The sequence below is a fragment of the Myotis yumanensis genome, unplaced genomic scaffold, assembly GCF_028538775.1.
Source record: "Myotis yumanensis isolate MYYU_CA2020_CCGP unplaced genomic scaffold, mMyoYum1.0.hap1 SCAF_6, whole genome shotgun sequence".
Lineage (NCBI taxonomy): Eukaryota > Metazoa > Chordata > Mammalia > Chiroptera > Vespertilionidae > Myotis > Myotis yumanensis.
Window position 1 is genome coordinate 9,072,843 of NW_027223757.1, and position 23,975 is coordinate 9,096,817.

At 43.9% G+C, this 23,975-nt stretch overlaps 1 protein-coding gene across 2 annotated transcripts in view; it reads right to left on the reverse strand.

The window, feature by feature from the left end:
* The window catches only part of MTHFD1L (methylenetetrahydrofolate dehydrogenase (NADP+ dependent) 1 like), a 160,828-nt gene that overhangs the window by 73,613 nt on the left and 63,240 nt on the right, over window positions 1-23,975 (reverse strand). For both annotated transcript variants that reach the window (XM_070417468.1, XM_070417469.1), the window contains exon 20: window positions 21,020-21,131. In XM_070417468.1, the coding sequence (XP_070273569.1) occupies window positions 21,020-21,131 (112 nt within the window). The remainder of the gene's footprint in view (window positions 1-21,019; window positions 21,132-23,975) is intronic.

Consider the following 23,975-nt stretch of genomic DNA (forward strand, 5'->3'; position numbering starts at 1 on the left):
GGCAAAGCAGGGATTTTCGAATTGAAGGTAGAGACCCATTTGTGTGTCACCAAATCAATGTGCAGTTCCTCCTAATTCGTCGGGATACGCTCCAAGGACCCCAGACACATTACTGGGAAATATGATGAGAAGAAAACAAATTGGGCCCGTTTCACCATTTCCGGCGGAATCTGTGTCCCCGGCTAGCTCTCTACAAGCTGACAGGGGAGTGATGCCCTGGAGATGTCCCGTTAAACATTTCATAAGGAAAAGGCGACAAGGAGACAGGAGTAATTCTCACATCCTCACCTCTACCCCATCCTTAGCCCAGAAGGCGCTGAAACCAAAGTCTGATGTCATTCTCATTTTGTTTGAACAAAGAACAAACCCTCAATTTGCCATCTTTCTCTCCCTCCTCTTGGCACTTCCCCAGCCTGGCCTTAATCTAGAAGGGGTGCAACTTGGGTAAAGCAGTGGATAAAAATGAGTATTTGTATTATATATGCTAAATACATACAAATATTTTATTATTATGTTCTTTATACTGGCAAAAGGTAAGCATTAAAACACGATGTCCAGCCCGGCTGACGTGGCTCAGTGGTTGAGGGTTGACCTATGAACCAGGAGATCATGGTTCGATTCCTGATCAGGGCACATGCCCGGGTTGCAGGTTGGGGCGTGCAGGAGGCAGCCGATCAATGATTCTCTCTCATCATTGATGTTGCTATCTCTCTCTCCCTCTCCCTTCCTCTCAGAAATCAACCAAAAAAACCCACACCAAAAAACAAAAACAAGAAACATGATGTTCATGTGGCTTGAAGATTGGAGATGGATTCCTGAAGGAGTCATGGGCTGTTCCCACAAAGACAGCATCTCTACCTCCACGCTTTTATCTTCAACAGAATGCGTGGCATGCTCTAGTCTAGACACTCTTGTATCCTGATCCTTTCAATTCACCCAATGTGGAGCATAGCCCCAGAACATTAACATTTTAAAAATAATATTTTAGGTCTTCTCTCCTAATCCCTGCCTGGCCACCTGCAGATAATGTCAAAAGGAAATAGAGACAGTGACATGGATCACTTGGCATTAACTCAAGTCTGTGTCTGGAAAACCCACCAGACTATGTCATGCTGATGGTGGATTAGCAATTTGCTTTTCTATTTGAAGGAGACCTAGTAGAATCAGAAAATGTCTTAACTTCTCCTGCAGCCAGGTATGGCCATGTGAAAAATCCTATATAATAAAAAGCTAATATGCCAATAGACCGAACGGCGGAACTGAACAACCGAACAAACAGTCACTATGATGTGTGCTGACCACCAGGGGGCACATGTGGAACATGGCAGGCGTTGGCCACAGCGGGATGGTGGAGCAGGTGAGTGGGGGCACCAGACCAAGGCGGGGCGCTGGTCGCTGTCATTGGGGCGAGCCTCTGGTGGTTGCTGAAAATTATTTGCTCCTGTGCGTCGTGGTCCTGCCCAGAGCTCACATCTGCTGCCAGTGCTGGCCCTGATCGCTTGGTGCCGTTAGCAGGTGCAAGCGTTGGCTGCCAGTCCCAATTGCCCTTCAGGGCTTCTCCACCTCCCCCTGCTCCTGAGGGGCGATCAAGGCAGCAGTCGTGGCTCGCACCCACTGCTGGTGCCGGCCCCAATCGCTCCGCGCCATCAGCGGGTGCGAGCTGGGCTGGTTCCGTCAGCATGCATGCGAGAGCAGTGGTGGCAGGAGTGGGGCTGCCGGCAGACAGGGGACCAGGGGCCTCGGCGGGAGGGGCCAGGCAGGGCACAGAAGATGGGCCGAGACCCACCCCTATGCCTACCGCAGCCTCGAAGCCCACAGTTCCTTTAAAGGTGCACGAATTCATGCACTGGGCCCCTAGTGTTATTAATAAGATATAAGCAGAAGTTTTGTATGGGAGTTCGAGGAAGGCTCCTGAAAAGGGAGAATGCATTTTTTCCTCCTTTCTGCTGGCTGGGATTCACATGTGATGGCTGGGGCTTGTGCAACCATCCTGGATGACTAGGCAGCATAGAGCTCCTGATAATCGAGACAGTGCCGTACCAGCCCAGGCTGCCTACTGTGGATTTCTTTGATGTGACAGAGAAATAAACTTCTATTTGCTTTGGGTCACCTTTTTTTCACCGATGCTCTGATTTGTCAGTGAACATCATCCTAACTGACTCATTGGTAAAACTAGAGCCTACTTAGAAACATGATAGCATTTTCCATTTCTATCCTTTCATTATTTGAACATGACCCAGTGCTTTCCTTCTCTGCACAACAGTCCCTCTGGGACTGAAGGCAAGGTTACATTTTTTTTTTTTAATATATTTTATTGATCCTTCACAGAGAGGAAGGGAGAGAGATAGATAGTCAGAAACATCGATGGGAGAGAAACATCGATCAGCTGCCTCCTGCACACCCCCCACTGGGGATGTGCCCACAAGCCAGGCACACGCCCTTGACCGGAATCGAACCCGGGACCCCTCAGTCCGCAGGCCGACGCTCCATCCACTGAGCCAAACCGGTTTCGGCCAAGGTTACATTTTTTATTTAGGAAAGATGTGAGGCTTGCTCAGTTTGGCTGGGGAAGACGCTGCACTTTTGAAGGCTGGGATGTGGCCATAACTCTGATTGGTGCCTCAAAGCTGCGCCAGGAAGGGAACTGAGTGTCTGACCACAGCTCCAGATAGAACTGGATCAAGACGGCAGGACCAGCACGTGTGCCAGATTGCAGCAGCACAGGACGCATGCTCAGGGCTGCAGGTGTCCTGTTCACCGGGCTCCAGGTCTGTCCACACTCTAACCTCTACCTCCTTCGTGAATGTGTGATAAACAAAGAAATGGTTTTTGAAGGGGGGGAGGGGGACATATATATATATGTGTATATATTTCCATCATTTAAAATATTTTTAGAAGTTGTATCATTACAATATTATCTGACCCTAAAAACCACAAACAATACACTGTCAACCAAAACATTCATGTAACTTTATAACACACAGAACAAAAGGACTAAACAAAGATGGGGCTGGGAATCAAAACAAGGGACTCAGATCCCTGGGGTTTGAAATTAGGGAGGTTTGTGTGCTCAACGCTTGAACATTCAAAACAAAACTCACGTTTTAGAATGCAACTGAACATCTCAGTGTGGCACAGTGGTACTCAGAGGATGAAGAAGCCATCCTCACATTCCCTGAAAGCCGGCTACCAGGCGAACCCCGAGAAATCTCACGGCCTTGCTCATTTCTCTCAACTGGGCTTGCAGAGAGCAAGCCTCGTCCTGGCTCCGTCGACCTGATCACCCAGGTCAGCTACTGTCCACATCTCCACTGCTCATCCCAAGGGAAATGGGAGGGTGTGGGTAGCTATATGCAAACCATCACTCCTGCTAGGAAGTAACCGAATGCCCCTGACCCACCAAACAGAGCTATTAACATCCAGACTCAGCCCTACACCAAGTGAAGACCTGAGCATATACCAATGACCACTGCCAATCGATGGCTCTGGCCTCTCCATCTCCTAAATTACAGACCCAGAGTCCCTTCTCCCCGCCGCCCCACCCCATGCATAACCAGCAAACACTAATATTTTGCCACCAAAGAAGTGAAACAGCGCAGAGACACAGTCTCCCAGGCACAGCCCCAGCTCAGCTTCCTCCCGCCTTCCCACAGCCAGCAACTCCGATTAACCTGGTGCTGATCTGGGTCACGCTTCCATATGTGTAAAAGACATAAATGAAGTAGAGTGTTGCTTCGTGTGTTTGAAATATGTTAGACTGTACTCAGAAACCAATAACCTGCTTTTCCACTCGCCAGTGAGATCTCGCCGCTGGACATGCCCAGAGGTGGTGCAGCGGCCGCATCTCTAACTGCTGATGGATCCCTATCCTGGGGAGGGAGTCCCACTCCTCTCCTCCCCCTCACTCACTCTCTTCAGGGAAGGACCCATCTGATTGGGGGGGGGGAGGTTCGGGAAGAAACACCATTTATAAGTGGAGTCCCGGTAACAACTCTTTACATAATCATTCTAGAAGTCCTCACAGATTAGAAACCATACTGACTCCCCACCATGACCTGAAGGACATTGAGACTGTAACTCCCATCTGTCTTCTCTGCCAGGTCCCTGTGCTGACGACCTCTCTCCCACCTCGGTCCTGCCTCACCGACTGCAGCTTCAGTGTTCTTCAAGGCTGGCCTCAAATGACATCTCAAGAGAGCCTTACTGGAACCATTATTTAAAAGCTGTCAATTTATCTCCACCAGCAATTGAAAGCATAACATCTCAGATTATCATTTATTCCCCTTCAAAATGACCTCATGGAACCGTGAAATCCATCTCCCCACGTCTCACATTCCAGTAAAACTGTCCCCCGAACCCACCAACACGTTTCCATCCACACTCATGTGCTCGGTCTGCGCACTCCGCCTCGAGTGTTCCTCCCGCGCTGCATGTCACATTAGTTCAGATTGTTCACATCAATTTTTCCTTTTTTTTTTTTTTAAACAAAAGTAACACACACTAACTGAAAATTTATAGAATACCAAATAAATAAATAAAGTAGAAAGTCACTATTTCCCACAGATAAATATAAGTAATCATTTGATATACTTCTTTCATGCTTTCTCATTGAATCTAGTAGATATTTACTACATATTTTTAAAATGAGAAGTGTATTATAAACATTGTTTTGCAACTTGATTTCTTTTACTTTATATTTCATGAACACCTATCCATATACCACATAAATCTGTTATAAAGTAATACTAAACTTTTTTTTTAACTTTTTTGTTGAAGCTCCAAGTTTTAATTTCACATTAAAAATTTAATCTCTCTCTATTCTGAATATATTGTGATACATGACTCTTAAGTTTGTTTTAAAATTAATAGCCAAATGTCTGAACATCATTTAATCGTTAGTCCATCCATTGCCACTGATCTGAAATGTCATCTGTATCAAATTATTAATTTCTACATATAATGAAATAGTCTATTTAAGGCTACACACTCTAGGGTGTTTTTGTTTTTAATATGTTTTTATTGATTTTAGAGAGAGGGGAAGGGAGAGGGAGAGTGATAGAAACATAAACCAGAGAGAAACAACATTGATTGACTGCTTCCTGCATGCCCCCTACTGCGGAATGAGCCAGCACCTCAGGCATATGCCCTGCCTGGGAAGAGAACTTGTGACCTCTTGGTGCATGAGTCGACGCTCAACTACTGAGCTACACCAGCCGGGCTGGGGTGTTCTTTTGGTATCAGTTTTTGTGTGTAATCCTCTTTATTACTATGGCAGTATGATCTTATTTTGATATCTAGAGTTAGATAAATTATCTATTATTATTTATTTAAAAAATTTTCCCTTGTTTATCCTCATAAATTTATTCTATTAGAATCTAGACAAATATTATTAACTTAACCAGGAAACTTATCTCCCTCCATACCTTCTATGGCAACTATATAATAGTACAGTACTGAATGGCACAGCATAGTATAGTATGGCATGGTCCGGTATAGTAATTTTATAGTTATTTACATGTTAGAGGAATAATGATTGTTTAACACTGATTATTCCCATCTAAAGACATGGTATGTGTTTCACCACTGATTTGGTCTTGCTCTGTGTCTTTCAATAAACTTATATAGCTTTCTTTCTATATGCTCAGTTGTTGTTACATTTATTCCTAGGTATTTATAGTCTTGGGGACACATAAAAATAGGATATTTTCCATATGACAGCATCAGACTTTATTGCTGATATAAAACTATTGATTTTTACATATTTACATTGTATCCAACTAGCCAACCAAAACTTTTATTACTTAAAATAAGTTGAATTTTCTAGTTATACAATCACTACACATAAAAATGAAAAATCCGTTTCTTCCCTTCCAATATTTATATTCTGTAATTGTTCTTGTTTTACAACATTGGCCAGGACTTCCAGAATAATGACAGATATAGTGGTGACTGTAAGCATTCTTGTGTTCCTGAATACATTACTGTGCCTTTAAGGGCTTTGCCAGTTAGTGTGAGACTGATTGTTAGTTTCTGTTTTACAATTCTATTTAAATTAGAGGCCCAATGCATGAAATTCGTGCAAGAGTAGGCCTTCCTTCCCCTGGCTGCCGGCACCGGCCTCCTTCCGGCTGCCTGTAGGCACCTGGGACCCAGGCTTCCCTTGCAGCCCCGGCTTTGTCTGGAAGGACATCCGGAAGGACATCCCGTCTAATTAGCATATTATGCTTTTATTATTATAGATCCTTCTACTGAAAGAGGTATTTCTTTATCATCCCATTGAGATAAACCTTTCATCCCGGAAGTTACTTCACTCTGCTTCATTTTGAACTGGATACCCAAGTACTTTTAAATCATAGGTAATTTTTTCTTGTTATTATTTGTATCAAAGCATTAATGGTCAAAACAACATTTATGGTTGAAGCTGATATAAAACTATTGAGTTTTACACATATTTGCACTGTATCTAACTAGCCAACCAAAACTTTTATTCATTTTTTAAATCCTTACCCAAGGACATGCTTTTAGATTTGAGAGAAAGAGGAAGGGAGAGGGAGAGAGAGAGAAACATTGATGTGAGAGTGAAACATCGACTGGTTTTCTCCCACACATCCCCCGCCTGGGGATTGAACCCACGACCTTTCAGTGTATAGGACACTCTAATCAACTGAGCCACTCCGGCCTGAGACTTCTAGAGAGCACTAATAACCAGTGTTCTTCCCTGGCCCTGAGAAGATGTAAAGGTCCACAAAAGGATCCTCCATTCCTTTAGCAACAACCAGCTTCCCAATAGTCCTCGCTCAAAATTCTACCATGTTTTCTTTGTCTGAGAACAGCAATACAGTATTGTAATTTTGTAATTAGGAAAACATTGCTAAAAGCTTAAGGACAACCTCATCGCATTGCAATTCTCTGAACTATGGTTTATGTTTGGTGAGGGTCATTCGACCCTTTCCGGGCTGACAGTTCTGGCTGCGCTGGGGTAAGAGGGCAGTCATACAATGTAAATTTAAAAGTCACTGTGCAATGGGTATTTTCAAAGAAACTTCTCAGGAAGCCTATGCAGATTATGAATGTTAAGACTCCAGTTTAACCTCTGGATCCCATTTTAAAATCGTTTTATGTTAACTCTCGTAGCACTCATCTCTGCAAGACAATGTTTTGACAAGGGTCCTATTTTAACTCCACATTTTATGATGGTAACCAGAACTACATTATGAGCACATTATTATCTAGAATAATATATATAAATCTTAAGTAGAGATGGGTTAGATACTTCATTGAAAATAAGTTTGCATTTTGTAAATGCAAACAATCAAGGTCAGGTTAGACATTCCCAAAGTTCAAAATACCTTTTATAACTTTTTTCAAAATGTTTTGCTCTTTTCATTTAATTACTCTTTTAATAAATTTATTTAACTATAGATTCAACAAACCATTGGGAAAATATGCCTAAATTCACCATAAAAAGCCCAGTGGGAATTTACACGTTTACCAGTAGATGAGTCATTCAGTAAGCTGCTGTGTAGTAACAGTTATTTAGTGCCCGTTACGAGCTCTAGCAGGGAGGGCTAAAGAATGATGATATAGAATGAAAGCAAACATTTAGAAAGTGGTCAAGGAGCCAAGGCCCTGGGGTCAGGGGCTTAGGTTCAAATTCCTGCTCGCTGCCGCACTAGTTGTTTGCCTCTGAGCAACTACTGACTCACACTGATGCTTGTGCTCTTCACCTGTAAAATGGGGCGACCCTGTCCCAGGGTCATTACCCCCCCCACACACACACGCACACGCACACGCACACGCACACATAAAGCAGCCAGCAGGTCCTCAAGGAAAGTCAAGTCCTGTAACTACTAGCGAAGACTGGTCCATGCCAGGAAATGCCCTGTGTGGTGTCTACGCATCATTTCTGTCAAGTTGCCTTAGGTGTTAGGTCATGCCATTTTCCCTAGCTTTACAGAGAGGAGGGCTTCGGAGAGGACGGGTTGTCAGCTCCCAGTGGAGAGGGTGTAGCTCGTCTCTGTGAGAGGTGGGAAAGCAGGCTGGGTAGCAAAAGGGGATCAAAATTATGGGCTAGGGATTTTTTAAGTCCAGGGAGACATCTGGACATCTGAGCCTTGTGGTCAAGGAAAGGTCGTGGCTAGAGGTAGAGAGTGCAGAGATGGCCAGGCGCGTTGTGGAGCAGAGGTAAGAGAAAGGGTCCAAGGGTGAGCTCTGGGGCAGTCCAAGGTTTAGAGAAGAAGGCCCTCCAGCCAAAGAGGCTGTGCAGGAAGCAGTGCTGGGAAGAGGTTGAGGACGGGCTGAGGTGTGGAAAGTGCTTTGAGGAAGGGAGGGAAGAAGCCCTGTCCAATGAAAAAGAACTGACCATCAGAGCACTGAAGAGAACATCCATCCACACAACAGAATGAAGCAGGGCAGCAGGAAGTGTTGTCGACAGGGATACAGATGAAGACGGTGGAAACTTCTAGAAGCTACAGTGAAGATCACAAGGGGACCTTGGTGGGTGAGGGGTGGTGGAGAGCAGAGGATGTTTTAAGATTGAGTCTTTGCGAAAAACTGAGGTTGAGCCAGTACATTGTTTTCTATACCAAAGTGCCCAAGATCAAGCTGAGTAACTCATCTCAACAGGCTTATAACTGTCCTATAAAAAGAAAACCACATAGACGTATGGAAGCATTCGAACAAAAACTGAATGATCTTCGTATGGAGATATTAGATATGATCTCAAATTTTTTCTTTACTTTTGAAGATTTTCTGATTCTTCTGTAAGGATGAAATATTATTATTTGCATTTAGCATCTTGTTCCCTGCCATTCTCCATCTGCTCCATGGACACAAGTGCAGAAAAGTGAGCCTGGCCACAGGTGAGCACCAGAGGGAGCGGTGACACTGGCTGGGGGCTCACAGATTCCCCTAAAGAGAATAGGGGCAAATGCTTCTCCCCCTTTGGAAACGGTTTTATGTTATGTGTATGTAGGGAGTTACCAACATATTTGAAATTTTTGAAACTCTGGCACAAGCACACCAGAAGGTAAGAGAATGGTCACTCTTTATAGCATATATTGTTTATCACACAGCAACTGGAAACAACCTAAATATCTGTGGACATGAGAATGGGTAAATATATGGTGGTCTCATCATAGCTGCTAGATGCAACTACTTGGATGAATCTTAGAAACCTAGTATTAAACAAAAAGGGCAAGTTAGAAAAGACAATACCACATCATTTTTATAAATTCTAAACGCTTTTCCTGGTATTTCATCAGTGAGAAAATAAAGACTTTTACATTAGAAGCTGTTTCTATTTGTTTTTCTGCACAATGTACAGAAAATATATCAGAAGACATCATAGACAGGTCAGCTTTAGGTCTCAGGATCCCTTAAGACAGTGGTTCTCAACCTGTGGGTCGCGACCCCTTTGGGGGTCGAACGACTCTTTCACAGGGGTCGCCTAAGACCTTTGGAAAACACATATAGAATTACATAGTTTTTATGATTAATCATTATGCTTTAATTATGTTCAATTTGTAACAATGAAAATACATCCTGCATATCAGATATTTACATTACGATTCATAACAGTAGCAAAATTACAGTTATGAAGTAGCAATGAAAATAATTTTATGGTTGGTGGTCACCACAACATGAGGAACTGTATTAAAGGGTCATGGCATTAGGAAGGTTGAGAACCACTGCCTTAAGAGAACTGGTTGGAATTTAAGGGTTACATTATAATGCAAATTACTTTAGTGTTTGTTTGTTTTTTTTTAATGAAAGTTCTTGACTTGGGCTCTTGATGATATTCTCTGACTTAAGACAGGTTGTAAATTCAACCAAAGCAAATCCATTTACAAAAGCTGCCCAATTAAGTTCTGCATTATTTACTAACATTTTCATGAAAGCAAACAAGTTTAAAGTATAATCAGATGCTCCATTAAATGGACCTATATGGACTCTATGTATTTTTGGCTAAAAGTGGCGCATACTAAATAAATGACTTTTTAAAAAAAATCACAAAAAGATTTGCCTCCTGTCTTTCTCCCTTTGGCAAAGATGGGATTTCCCAAATAAGGAGCCAAATTCCCTAACATTTGGGTAGCAACCCTTTTGGCACCAAGGGTACATTTGAGATGTGGAATATGCCATTTGAATGTAAGACCACATGTTTTTTATTTTAATGTTTAATGCAAAGATTCTCTGCATTGTTTCTCAACAATTGTCATGTTTAAATTTCTTTCACGCTTTTGCGTTCCAGGGTAGAGCAAGGCTCAGGGAGAGAGATAAATACCCTGGAAGATATGTACCTGTGAATTTGCTGGGTTCCAGCGTATCCTGCTTCCTTTCTGATAACTCTGCAAAGCATTTTATTTATTATTATTATTTCTAAAATATAGTTTTATTGATTTCAGAGAGGAAGGGAGAGGCAGAGATAGAAACACCAATGATGAGAGAGAAAGAGAATCATCGATTGGTTGCCTCCTGCACGCCCCCTACTGGGGATCAAGCCCGTAACCCGGGCATGTGCCCTGACCAGTCCACAGGCCGACACTCTAACCACCAAGCAAAACTAGCTAGGGTCAACCCATTCTTTGTAAAATGCCAAGGGACCTCTTATGGCAGATGTTCAGAACTGAACAACATGGGCAAGAAGAGCAGAGGTATTCACTTCTCCAGAAAGACCAGGCACCACTGCTGGGTGATGCTGAGCATTTAACACATGAAGAGTCAGGGAGGGAGAGGCAACATGTGGAACCCCTTCTAGAAGAAGGGCCCTGGTCTCTGTAGCTGATAAGCAGAGCTGGAGAAACCATCCTGTAGGCTCCTCTTTCTTGGGGAGGCAGAACAGAGGGTGTCCCTGACACTGCCAAGGTGAATGGCTTTAAAAGCAATCCCAGAGGCAGGTCCCAGCAGTAAACAGCTGACCACCACCTGCACTGGCCTTGAACTCTCTGGGGCACAGGAGGAGGGGAGCAGAGTCCCTGAGTGATTTAGATTCCCCGAGGCCTCTTGGCCCCCCTTTTATGGCTGGGGCTGACAACCACCTCTGGAAGAATCACTAGGGAAGAAAAATTTCACAAATTGTGTGAATTAAGGAAAAGAGTCACCAAAACCAAACGTTAAGCTCTGAGATGATTAAAGACCTAAATATAAGAGCCAACATTTTAGGACTCCAAAAGCAGAAACCATAAAAAAAAAAGAAAGGTTGGAAAGAGAAAAGCTACGATGAACACATTTGAAAGATAAACCACACATGGAAGAAGGTATTTTAACACATAGTGGCAAAGTATTCCTATTCAGAATATATTACAAAATGGAGATAAATTTGTTAAGAAAAAAGATAAATGACCCCCCCCCAAAACCAGGAAATTCATAAATGCTCTGAAATGTCTAAACCTATACTTACACTTACAACTATAATGAAATACCATTTCACTACAATCAGATTGGCAAGACTCTGAAAATCTAATACAAATGGGGGAAAGAATGGGGAGAAATCAGGAATCTCATTCTAACTGGTGGTAACAGAAACTGGTACCTTAAAGAACAATTTGGTTTTATCTACTAAGTTGATTCGGAGTATACTTATGACTCCCCAAATTTTACTCCTCAATATAGACCCTAGAAAACGTTTTGCACATATTCTCAGAGACAAAAATAAGAATGTTCCCTATAAGACCAGAGTTCTGGAAGGAATGCAAATGCCCTTCGGTGAAGAATGCACTAACACGCGTGCTACATACATGCCAAGGAAGCCAGCACGGCAGGTAAAAATGAGGCTTCTCTGGTCACAGCTACTTGGATACATGCAAAAATGTAACACTGAACCAAAATACAAAGGTCCAGAGCAGGGGTTGGCAAATGATGGCCTGCGGATTTAAACTTTTAAAAAAACATTTTTTTAATGTTTAAAAGCAAATCAGAAGAACATTTCATCACATGTGAACACTATATGAAATTCAAATGTCAGAGCCCATAAATAAAATTTCTGGAACTCGGCCTCTCTCGTTCCTGCAGGCTTGATCTATGCTTTATCTATGCCTTGGCAGTGGAATTTCTGCACAGAGACACTACGACTCACAGAGCCAAAGAAATTTACTAGCTTGCCCTTGACAGCAAAAGTTTGCTGACCCTGCTACAGCACAATGCCGAGAGCCACATTTATTAACATATAAAATGTTCAAACGTATTAAAAATATTACAAAAACATGCCGCATATCTGTGGTTCCCAAATTTATGTGCAGAGGCGCCCCGGGGCGCTCTGAGCTCAAAGGAGCCATGGGATGTGTTAAATTTTGGGGGGAAACTCGGCACCACTTGACATCTGGTGACAATGCGAGTCCCACTCGTGTGAGGCGGTTCACCGTTTCAACATCACCGCTCTGCATGCCTTTCGGCGACATCTTGTATTTGTGAAGCTACGTTTCTGGTGGCTGCTGCAGGATGAAGCGAGAACTGTGTGAAGCCAACGTGGAATAGGAAACGAGGTTCAAAGTGGTGGCCGATTCCAGGACTGAGAAGTTGTGCAGTACCCAAAAAGGATACACATCTCATTAATAAGTCATGGAGGCTATTTAAGAATGAAACTTATTTTCTTTCAGTTTATATGCATCCTTTGTTCAGACAGCTACTAAGTTGTTGGGACATAGATATCCATTAAGTGGTTTGGACATAATCCCTTAATAAAGGGACACCTTAGGTATTTCTTTGGGCCTGGGGTGCTGTGAAAATTGCCGAGATGCTGATGTCATGGTCAGAGGGCTGCAGGTCTTTTGAGGAGGCATATGTATGTGATAAAAGCCTAAAAGAATGCTCGGAAGTGATGCGCCTTTCCCCCAAATCAGGATGCTGGCGACTAGAGACCCAGAAAAGGGAAAAAGATCAGGGAGGAGTTCACGGGGACCTCAACTCTGTCTCTAATGTTCTATAAAAAACTGAAGCACAAAAACTAAAAGCATTTCGCCTAAGAACAGGAACAAGACAGGGATGCCCACTTTCACCAACCTTATTCACCACTAGTGACCCGGTGCACAGATTCATGCACATTGAAAGAAAATTAATTAGAAGGTGGCCAGCGGGGTGGAACTGGGCCAGATGGGCTGGACATGCCCTGGAGCCAACCTCCCACAGTCCCTCCCCGGCATCTGCAGAGTGAGTGGGGTCCCTCCGGCAGGTGGAATCCCTCGACCTGGCCTGCGGGGATAGGGCCGAAACCGGCTCTCCGACATCCCCGCCGAGGGGTCCCAGAGCGTGAGAGGGCACTCTGTAAAGTTGCTGTACAGGGCATGGAACGCAAATGCAAGTGTGCAGTAAACCAGGTTCAGGGCCGATAGTGCCCCAGCAACAACATAACCCAGCCAAAGGTGGAATCCCACGGCTGAAGGTGGAATCGCGCGGCCCCACGAGGAATCAGGCTCCCTCCTCTCTGGTTTCTGGGTGCACCACCTGAGAACTGCCACTGCCAAGTCACTGCAGCTTGGCAGCTCCTGTGTTGAGCATCTGCCCCCTGGTGGTCAGTGCACATCACAGTGACTGGTCGGACGGTCGGACACTTAGCATATTAGCCTTATACATATAGAGAGTAATGGAAGTCCTAGCCACAGCAATCAGACAAGAATAAAAGGTATCCAAATCGGAAAGGAGGAAGTAAAACTCTCATTATTCGTAGATGACATGATATTGTACATAGAAAACCCTAAAGACTCCACCAAAAACTACTAGATTTAATAAATGAATTTGGCAATGTGGCAGGATACAAAATCAACACCCCAAAATCGATGGCTTTTTAATACATCAATAATGAATTCTCAGAAAGATAAACAAAACAAACAATCCCATTTACCACTGCAACATAAAATTTAAGATGTTTAGGAGTGAACTTAACCAAGGAGGCAAAAGACCTGTACTTGGAAAACTCCAAGACATTGAAACAAGAGATAAAAGAAGATATAAACAAGTGGAAGAATATACCGTGTTCATGGATTGGTAGAATCAACATCATTAAAATGTCCATACTACCCAAGGCAATCTACAGATTCAATGCAATCCCTATTAAAATACCAACGGCATATTTCACAGAGCTAGAACAAGTACTCCAAAAATTTATATGGAATAAAAAAAGACCCCAAATAGCTGCAGCAATTTTGAGAAAGAGAAACAAAGTTGGAGGAATCACAATACCAGATTTCAAGTTATATACAAAGCCACTATAATCAAAACAGCCTGGTACTGGCACAAGAACAGGCATATAGATCAATGGAAAAACAAAGAACCCAGAAATTGATCCAAGCCATTATGCTCAATTAATATTTGACAAAGGAGGCAAGAGCATACAATGGAGTCAAGAGAGTCTCTTCAATAAACAGTGTTGGGAAAATTGGGCAGATACATGCAAAAAAATAAAACTACACCACCCACTTACACCATACACAAGAATAAACTCAAAATGGATAAAAGACTTAAATGTAAGTCATGAAACCATAAAGATCCTAGAAGAAACCATAGGCAGCAAAATCTCAGACATCTCTCATAGCAATATGTTTACAGATACATCTCCTGAGGCAAAGGAAACTAAGGAGAAAATAAACAAAAGGGACTAAACCAAAATAAAAAGCTTCCGCACAGCAAAAGAAACCATCAACAAAATGAAAAGAGAGCCCACTGTATGGAAGAATATATTTGGCAATGATACATCTGATAAAGGGTTATTAATATCCAAAATATGTAAGCAACTCATACAACAAAAGGAAGACAAACAATCCAATTAAAAAATGGGCAAAGGACCTAAATAGTCACTTCTCCAAAGAGGACATACATATGGCCAAGAGACATGAAAAAATCACTCAAAGTCATTGATCATCAGAGATATGCAAATTAAAATGACAATGAGGTATCACCTTACATCTGTCAGAATGGCTACCATCAACAAATCAACAAATGACAAGTGTTGGCAAGGATGTGGAGAAAAGGGAAGCCTAGCACATTGCTGGTGGGAATGCAAACTGGTGCAGCCATTATGGAAAACAGTATGGAGTTTCCTCAAAAAACCAAAGATAGAACTGCTGATTGACCCAGTGATTCCACTTTTAGAAATATATCCTAAGAAACCGAAGCGCCAATCAGAAAGAATGTATGCACCACTATGTTCATAGCAGCACAATTTACAATAGCTAAGATCTGGAAACAGCCCAAGTGCCCATCAGCAGATGAATGGATAAAAAAGCCGTGGTACATTTATACCATGGAATACTATGCAGCAGTAAAAAAGAAGACTCTCTTACTCTTTGAGACAGCATAGAGGAACCTGGAGAGTATCATGCTAAGTGAAATAAGTCAGTCAGAGAAAGACAAGTATCACATGATCGCACTCATATGTGGAATGTAGGTAACAAAATAAACTGATGAGCAGAGTGGATCAGAGACATGGAAGCATGGAACAGTGTGAGGAAACTCAGAGGGAAGGTGGAGGAGGGTGCGTGGGTGGGAGGTAATCAACCAAAGACCTTGTACACATATATCATAACCCATGGACACAGACAATAGGGTGCTAGAGGCCTGGGGAGATTATGTGGGAGCCGGCTGGAGGGGGTCAATGGGGAAAAGGGGGGACATATGTAATACTTTCAACAATAAACAAATATTTTAAAAAACAACAACTAAAGCACACAGAAATATGTTATGATTTTAACAAAGCTGAGTGGTGGAAACCTGGGTGTTCACTATATTAATCTGTGTACTTTCTGGAATACTGTATACTCAGAATATTTCACCTTTTGTTAGGGAATGAGGGAGGCAGAAGACTAGCTGATGAAAGAAAGGAGGGCTCCATTCTCCTACAAAAGGGAAGAGAAAGGTGAGGCAGAATAAAGGCCAGCAGGGACACTGAGGGGAGAATGAGACTGGATACTGGCAAGATGAGAAATCAGAACTCCCGGGGCAATAACAACCAACCCCTCTTACTAGGCTTTCCTCAGCAGAGGGGGTACAAGCCACTACTGGTGCTTAGTGGTTCCCGGAATGTTAGCATGTGACCTTCAGCCAGGGCCTCCAATAATTCTGCACTTCTCATCATTGATATTACAAATGTGACCAGCAGAGTGAAAGGATAACCATGATGGAGTGTGGGCTGAGATGAGTGCTTCCAAGTAACGTAACCAGGGTGAAGTCTGGGAGAATGAGAGCTTCGAAAGCTGGACCGGCACTGGACACTGGGGTTTTTTAAAGGGTGGATGAAATTATAGGAATGTTTAGTTTGGTTCTCTCCTATCGAAACAAGAGGCATATGTAAAATTGCCTAACAATAAAAATGGAAACAGAGGACAGGGTGTAACCACCAGCACAGAGTCCCGAAGCCCAACTGCAAAGATTTAAAGCTGTTTGCAAAAAGGGGTGGGGTGGGGGAGCAGCAGGGAGAGCAGTCAGTATGTGACTCAGTAAGACAACCTTTATTAGCAATATATCAGGGAAAAGGATCTTTTAAAGTAGTCAGAAGAAAAAAAAACAAAAAACACCTCAAAGTATCCCACGACTGTTGGCACATGCTACTATATATTGGCACAATATAATTGTATTGGTACAATTTCTAAATGTGACCATCTGCTGTAGACAGGTCATCTGAAACGAATTATTTTTTATGGGAGTGGCTGGGAACTAGATAGAGAGAGATGGGAAAGTTACTGCAGGCAGAAGAGCCAACAGATCCTCTCTCTGCACAGGGGAGGCCGTGGGCACATCCCCGCCACCTAGGCTGAGCCATGGCAGACGACGGGTACCATGACTTAGGCTTCGGTTGCATCATCTGTAAAACGGGGAGAACAACAGAACTGTTTAAGGATTAAGTGAGCAAGTCTGTGATGGCTTTAGCACAGGTTTGAAGCTCAGAGAACCGGAGCATTTATAATGGAAATATTAACAAGGTTGTGTTTCCCAAGTCTATTCAGTTTGCCTCAGAACTGCTATGGCTACTCGTTCTGATCACTAAATCCTAATCCTGAAATGTTCAGGGCCAAGCCTGGTGCGTGATTGGGCCTAATCTTTCTCTTCTGCCACCTCGTCTGTTTACACTCATGTACCCAGGCAGCACCAGGGGAACCCAGCCTGGGTCCATTTGATTGTCTAGTTAGCAAGGAGAAGACGCAATCCAGGAGGTAACTGCTTGACATGCACTATGGATGCGAGTGCTCAAGGTCAAATGTGAGTGGGAAGCTGAAAGGCACCTGATCTTCACATGGATCCCCATAGAGAGAGGGTAAGGGGAAGCAGCATACTGCACCCAGTAGGGCCTGAGATGTAGACCCTGGCCTTTTATCTTTTTGAGGCACGAATGTCTTCTTTTGAGAATCTAATGAGAATTGTGGAGCTTAAATCTGTGGTTTTTTAAAGAAGTACATACAGTCATATAATTATGCATTTAATTATGGGAGGGGGTGACTGGTGATCATCAGTTAAGAAACCCCTGGTTATAAAAATGCAGACTGGCCTGACCGGAGTGGCTCAGTGGTTGAACAATGACCTATGAACCAGGAGGTCACGGTTTGATTCCCAGTCAGGGCACATGCCCAGGTTGCGGGCTCAATCCCCATTGTGGGGAGTGCAGGAGGCAGCATATCAATGATTCTCTCTCATCATTGATGTTTCTATCTCTCCCTCTCCTTTCTTCTCTGAAATCAATAAAAATATACTTTTAAAAAAATGTAGGCTGCATTCCAGAAGGAAGGCAAGGTATTCATTCAAAACTGGAAGCAAAACCAAATTTAGGGAACAGAAAATAAATTTTAAAAACTAAGGTTCATGTGTAAGTTAGAAATCCCTGCAAATAGTTTAAATATGAGATAAGTTTTAAAAACCTAGGAACTCAATGTTGTTATTCTTTTCTTTTCTTTCTTTATTTCCTTAAAAATAACACATGGTTGGGGTTTGATGCCAAAGCAATGTTTTGCCTTGACAGCAGTAAATGAAGCGAGTGGATCCCCGAGGACTGTTGACGGAAGAAGTAGAAACAGAAATCAGTGACCACAGCACTCGCCCAGATTCTCATGGAGCCTTCTGCTCTTGTCTGACAAGTTTCTGCAATTAATTAAATAAACTTTACTCTGTTTTTAAGTCTAAATGGAATACTGAGGCCATTATCTTGGAGTAATTATTGTAGAGTAGACAAAATAATTCCTTATGTGTGCTGGGATGGAACAGGACACTAGAATAAACCAGGAGTGTGGGGAAAATTCTATCTAAGAGACGCGCCCCATCTCCTAAGGTTCTTAGTTAATCAATGTGGTCCTTAATCTCCTAAGTGCATCGGACTCGCCATTTTGAGGGTCTGCTTGCAGGCCTGTCTCCCTCCCCATTGTAAATTACTGTGGGCTGGGAAACGTGTCTTAATCATCTTCAATTCCTGGCTCCGGCCGTGTATTACCTGACATACAGCAGAAGCTCAATAAATATGTCCTGAGGTAAGTTATTTCAATGACCTAAACATATTTTCAATTATTTATTTTCCGGGTATTACAGAGAAGTGAAATGGCTACATCATTTTCTCTTTTGAAGTTTTACCCGGAAATTCTGTCAGATTGCTCTTGTTCTGTGAACTACCTTTTCCAATCTTTTGCCCATTTTCTGGGAGTATTTGTTTTTTTCTTATCAGTCTGTAGCCCTTTGTGAGTTATATAGGGGTAGGGGAAAGTAGGCTTCCAGCTGTCATACAAATCAGTAACACAATGATTAAAAAATAAATAACATGAGAATAAACTGTTTCACATACTCACAACTGTAAACCTCCGTTTGCCCACCCCTGTATATTCTGAATGCTGTTCATGTGTCTATTACTGTTGTAAATGATTTCTGCCAACCTGTCACTTGCTTTTTAACCTACCATCCTTTATCATACAAAATTTATTTCCTTAACGTAACCCAAATTATCAATCTTTTGGGTCTGAGCCTATAAACAATGACTCTCCTAAGGACAGACATTTCTCCTCAGGCTTCAGATACACGCATGCCCCTGCACTTAAATCCTGCAGAAGGATGTTAAAATGGGGCTCTTTGGGTTCCACTTTATTTTAGGCTTCAAAATGGTGCCACTTGCTTATTTGCAAAGAAATCGTTTGAAAATAAATTTTGCATCCGTTAGCCCAACAGCCACCTTGAGGTTTCAAAGGGGCTGACAAGGTCAGAAGCCAGGAAAGGACGTCTTCAAAGGCCACTGTCCCCATCACCAGCCCCACTCTGGCCTCAAGCTAGTGAGGGGAGGGGGCTTTAGAGGAGAGACCTGGGAGGCGCAGTGCGTCTCTGCCTTAGGGGCCTCGGTGGTGAAGGGTGAGGAGTGGGGAGGGGGGAGGGAGATAAAGGGAAGTTTACAGCCCACGGCACAACAGAGGGTCAGGGTCGTGTGCGCGGCACAGCTGCACTCCCACTGAAGGTAGGTCAGAGGTCAAAGGTCTGTGGTGCCCGGAGAAAAGCTGTGGAAGCAGCAGGCATGTATAAAAGAGGCACTGCCCAGAGGGCTTCTGCCAAGTGTGAGGGACCTTGGCTGGAAGAGGGTGGCTTGTCCAAGGTCACGCGGAGAGCTGCTATGTTCTGCACACACCTTGACAGATGCTTTGCCATGGTAACACACATTCCATAAATATGCATTGGATGGGAACAGAGGCAGAGCTCTGTCAGCACGAGACGGAGTGCTTTCTTCTAGAAGTTCTTTTATTGGTGGAGTGAAAGCATTAGAACACCACTTCACAAAAGCACCAGCCTCGCGGTGCCCGCCTCTGCCCGGCCTCCTCGTCCATTAGCTCTCCAATTACGCTGTGATCGATCGAGCAAGTCCACTGAGACAGCATGTCTAGCCACTCTCCTTGTGGACTCGGTACCGAAGAAGCAAAGTGCAGGAGGGCCGTCTAGCACAGACCTTTGAGGAAGGAGCTATACATATCCTCCTCTGCTCCTGACTGCCTACAAGGAATGCCTGCAGCAGTCTCAACAGCCCTGAATGGCCTTCCTCACGGCTGAGTGTAAAAGTGCACAGCTAAGTCCCTTTGTCCTGTGGAATCCTTTCTAGTACAATAACCCACTTCTGAGCTGGACACCAGGCTGAGGACTGGTGTGAAAGAAGCAACTGCTAGACTCGGTGATGGTAGGCACTCAGGTGGGAAATGGAAATTCCCCGTGGGCCTGTGAAACCTGCCAGTGTAATCCCTCCATGTCAAATTAAGGTGTCATTCCACGAAGCCTTGCTGTTTTGTCTTTTGTTTTGTCACAGCCTTAATGTCATGGGTGGGATCTGGCACTCACTGTGCCATCTCGATGGCCATTGCCCCCTCTTTCTGGCTAGAATATCCAACAAAAGCCAAAGAGAAACAGGTACCACAAAGGAGAGTTTGACAACAGCGAAGATGTGAAGTTCTACCAGTTAAAACTCCCAAGTGTATTCGCTGGGAACTCTTTCCTCCATTAGGCCACCAAAGACACATTCAGATTCAATTTAATTTTAAGTTGCTAATAGTACTATTACTGCTAATAGTAGCTAAGATGGAATGAACACCCTCTCCTGCTAGATGATACGCGCCATCAGACAGGACACCCCAAGAGGGCAGGGCTAAGCTTGTGTCCTCGGCACTGTGGCCTCAGGTCGCATGCCTTGTAAGTGGTAGGTGCTCCGTATCTGCTGAATGAATAACCTCCTTCAGTTTGCACAATAACTCTATAAGGTTTGATACAATATTGTGATCACCATTTTACGGATGAGAAAACTGAGGCTCTGAGGTCCCTAAAATGTGCCTGAGGTCTCTGAGCCAGAAAGTATCAGAGCTTACACTCACACCCACATGCACCTGACATCAGAACCCATGGTTCAACCACGAGATCATTTCACCAGTGCAGCCCGGACCACAGGGCTTTTCCAGTACGGAGACCCTCTGTGAAGGGGAGGTAGGTCTCAAGAACACATCTCAAGTCCGTGTGAGTTCCACGCCACTCCAGTCATCACCTTTTAGATTTCCAGGTCCTACAACAACTACATTAAAAAGAAATGACTTACCTACAAATCCTTCTTTACCCACTAGTTTCAGGGCAATTTTATCAGCCAGCACGGAAGAGTTGCCATGGGCGATGTTAGCAAAGGGCCCAGCATGCACAAAGACGGGCGTCCCCTGTGGAAGCAGAAGAACAAATGAAAAACCCCAGAGACAAACGGAAGGTCACACGAGGTGGGCCAGACTGCTGGGTACTGAGAAGGCTCACTTCAGCCATTCTGCTTTCATTGAAACTACAAGTCTAATGCCCAAATTCTCACAAAGTTTAAAAAGCCCCGAGTCTTTCAAAGGTCCAGGTTCCTTACATATTCTGGAACGGTGTTAATTCTACATTTAATGCTGAACCAAGGAGAAAAGGCGCTGAGGGCCAGTTATTTCCTACGATAATTTTGATAAGCCACTGTGTTAGCTGCCTCAGTGACCGTGAAGTAAATGCCTTACATTATTTCACATTACTTTACATTGTGTTTTCTTTTTTAAAAAAAAATGGGATTAGACTCTGATGGTTTAAGAGGCTTATTTAAGAAATTAATCAGTTCAAGAAAAACCCAAAACAAGCATAAAAAAATCCATTTGATTCACGGCAGGCCAACTACATAAGGATATTATATTTGCAATGATAAGGAACTATAACATTTTTATGTTCACAATTATAAGCTTGTTATTCTGATTTTTCGAAATCCTGTTTTAAGACTTTCATTGTTTGTCTTCCATGTTAAAAATCGGACAACCATTACATGTTAATTCTTTGAACGAAAACCTGCCTGTGCATTTATTTTTAATGTCTGTCCTATACATTTCCGTTGTTGATGGGAACAGACCGTAGCCCCACCCAGAAGAGCGTGTTTACCCACACGCATTCGAGTGCTCGGGTTTTATTCAGAGCCCAGCGGGGCCACCGGGGCCTGTGTACGCGCAGCCTGAGCTCCACCTGTGAAAACACGGGCCGCCCGCTCACGGGCGTGGGGAGACAGGGAGTGGAGCGCGGGCATGGGGGCTGCAAGCCCCGGAAAGTTCCCACGCACCGCGACGGGCTGCTGGCTGACCATCTTCCAAGCTGAGAAAGCTGCACCAAAGCAGGAAGAGGGGAAGCGAGAGAAAAACCGTCTCTCAGAACGAAGACAGTTTATCAAAGCCAGTCTGTGAGCTCTCTGTTTACTTTCCTCCCAAAGTCCTCAGGAGGGACACTAACAGGGTCCTGAGAAGGTCATACACATGTGTGTGGACATAAAGTCGGGATGATGAAACCCAAACACACATGTTGATAGACATGTATACAGACGTGGGTTTAGTGTCTCCATCTACCCGTGTACCTCTGTCTATGTCTGATTTCTCACTTCTGTCCAGATAAACCTTTCAAGTGCTCTGAAGAAAACGCTGTTTAAAAGACAGAGTCTCCGTCACCTCCTGACCTCGCCAGTCCCCGCACGTGGCTTGCTGAGTAAGAGAGTAGCGCTGGGACGTTTCGTGAGGACAAGGTCGCAGGCTGCCTCCCTGGGCGGGCAGCTGCCCTCACTCCTCTCCGCGCTGCAACCCTGATGGGGCCATCTGTCTGAGAAGCTCGGGGCACTGGTCTCCAAGGGGCACAGGTGACAGACAGGGTGTGGCTGGATCAGCATAAACACCTCCCTACTCCTGATATAGCCACTCTAAGAACTAGATCAGCAGCATTTCACTTCTCATTTACAGTTGAAGGCCACACAGTATGTTAATCAGTACTGGAGGCCTGGTTTTGGAACCCCCAGTATGGAGTTTGAATGGGAAAATGTGTACATTTTCTTTGTTAGACCTTCAGACAGACACATATGCTCACACATTCCACCGATGCTTGCGGCCATGTGATACCGTACACAGTTAAAAACGGTGTCTGAAAACCCAAAGATATAAGACTACCTACCGTGAGTGTGGCATTTCACTTTATATACAGAACACTTCGGAAAGTAATGCAGGGACTATCTTGGTTCCTCATGATGACAAAGCTATAGATATTCTCCATAATGGACTTTTCAAACATTTCAAGTCAATTACCCATTTGCTTGCCAGAATCCTGAAACAGCTTTGTCCAAACGGACTTTCTACAAAGATGAACATATTCTATATCTGCACCATCCGATACATGAGGCTACTTAAAATGTAGCTAGTAAAATAAAAAATAAAAATAAAGTGAGACCAGTTGGCGGTGTGACAGGTGGGCCTGCTGGTAGCTGAGGCAGGGAGGAGGCAGGGAGGCAGGGTGAGGGAGGGAGGGGGACCTCCGGATGATCTCTAGATTTTTGGCTTGAACCGCTCACAGACCAGGCTTGGGGGAAGGAGCAGGTTGGGAGGAAGTAGGAGGTGGTTGGGAATCAAAGATCTTATTTGTTAAGTTTGAAATGCCTTTTACCCACTCAAGTGGCTCTTGGTAACTGTACCTCCAAATCTGGAATTCTGAGGTCAGGAGGTTGAGAACCAGAGCGTGGGGTCATCGCATGGCTGGTAACCAGGGAGAGCACAGCTGGAGAAATGAGGGCTCAGGCCCCCCCAACATTCAGGGGCTGAGTCGAAAGCCAACAGAAGAGAGGGAGGAGCGGCCATCAAGAAGGTCCAGGAGGCCCTAACCGGTTTGGCTCAGTGGATAGAGCGTCCGCCTGGGGACTGAAGGGTCCCAGGTTCGATTCCGGTCAAGGGCATGTACCTTGGTTGCGGGCAAATTCCCAGTAGGGGGTGTGCAGGAGGCAGCTGATCGATGTTTCTAACTCTCTATCCCTCTCCCTTCCTCTCTGTAAAAAACCAATAAAGTATATTTAAAAAAAAAAAAAAAAAAAGAAGGTCCAGAAGGGTGAGGGGTCAGGGGCCAGAAGAAGCAAGGGCTCCCGAAGGAAGGAACGTCAGGGTGAAGTTACTGAGTTACTTTCCTAAGTGTTCTGTAGATAAAGTGAAATGCCACACTCATGATAGACAGTTTTATGTCTTTGGATTAGC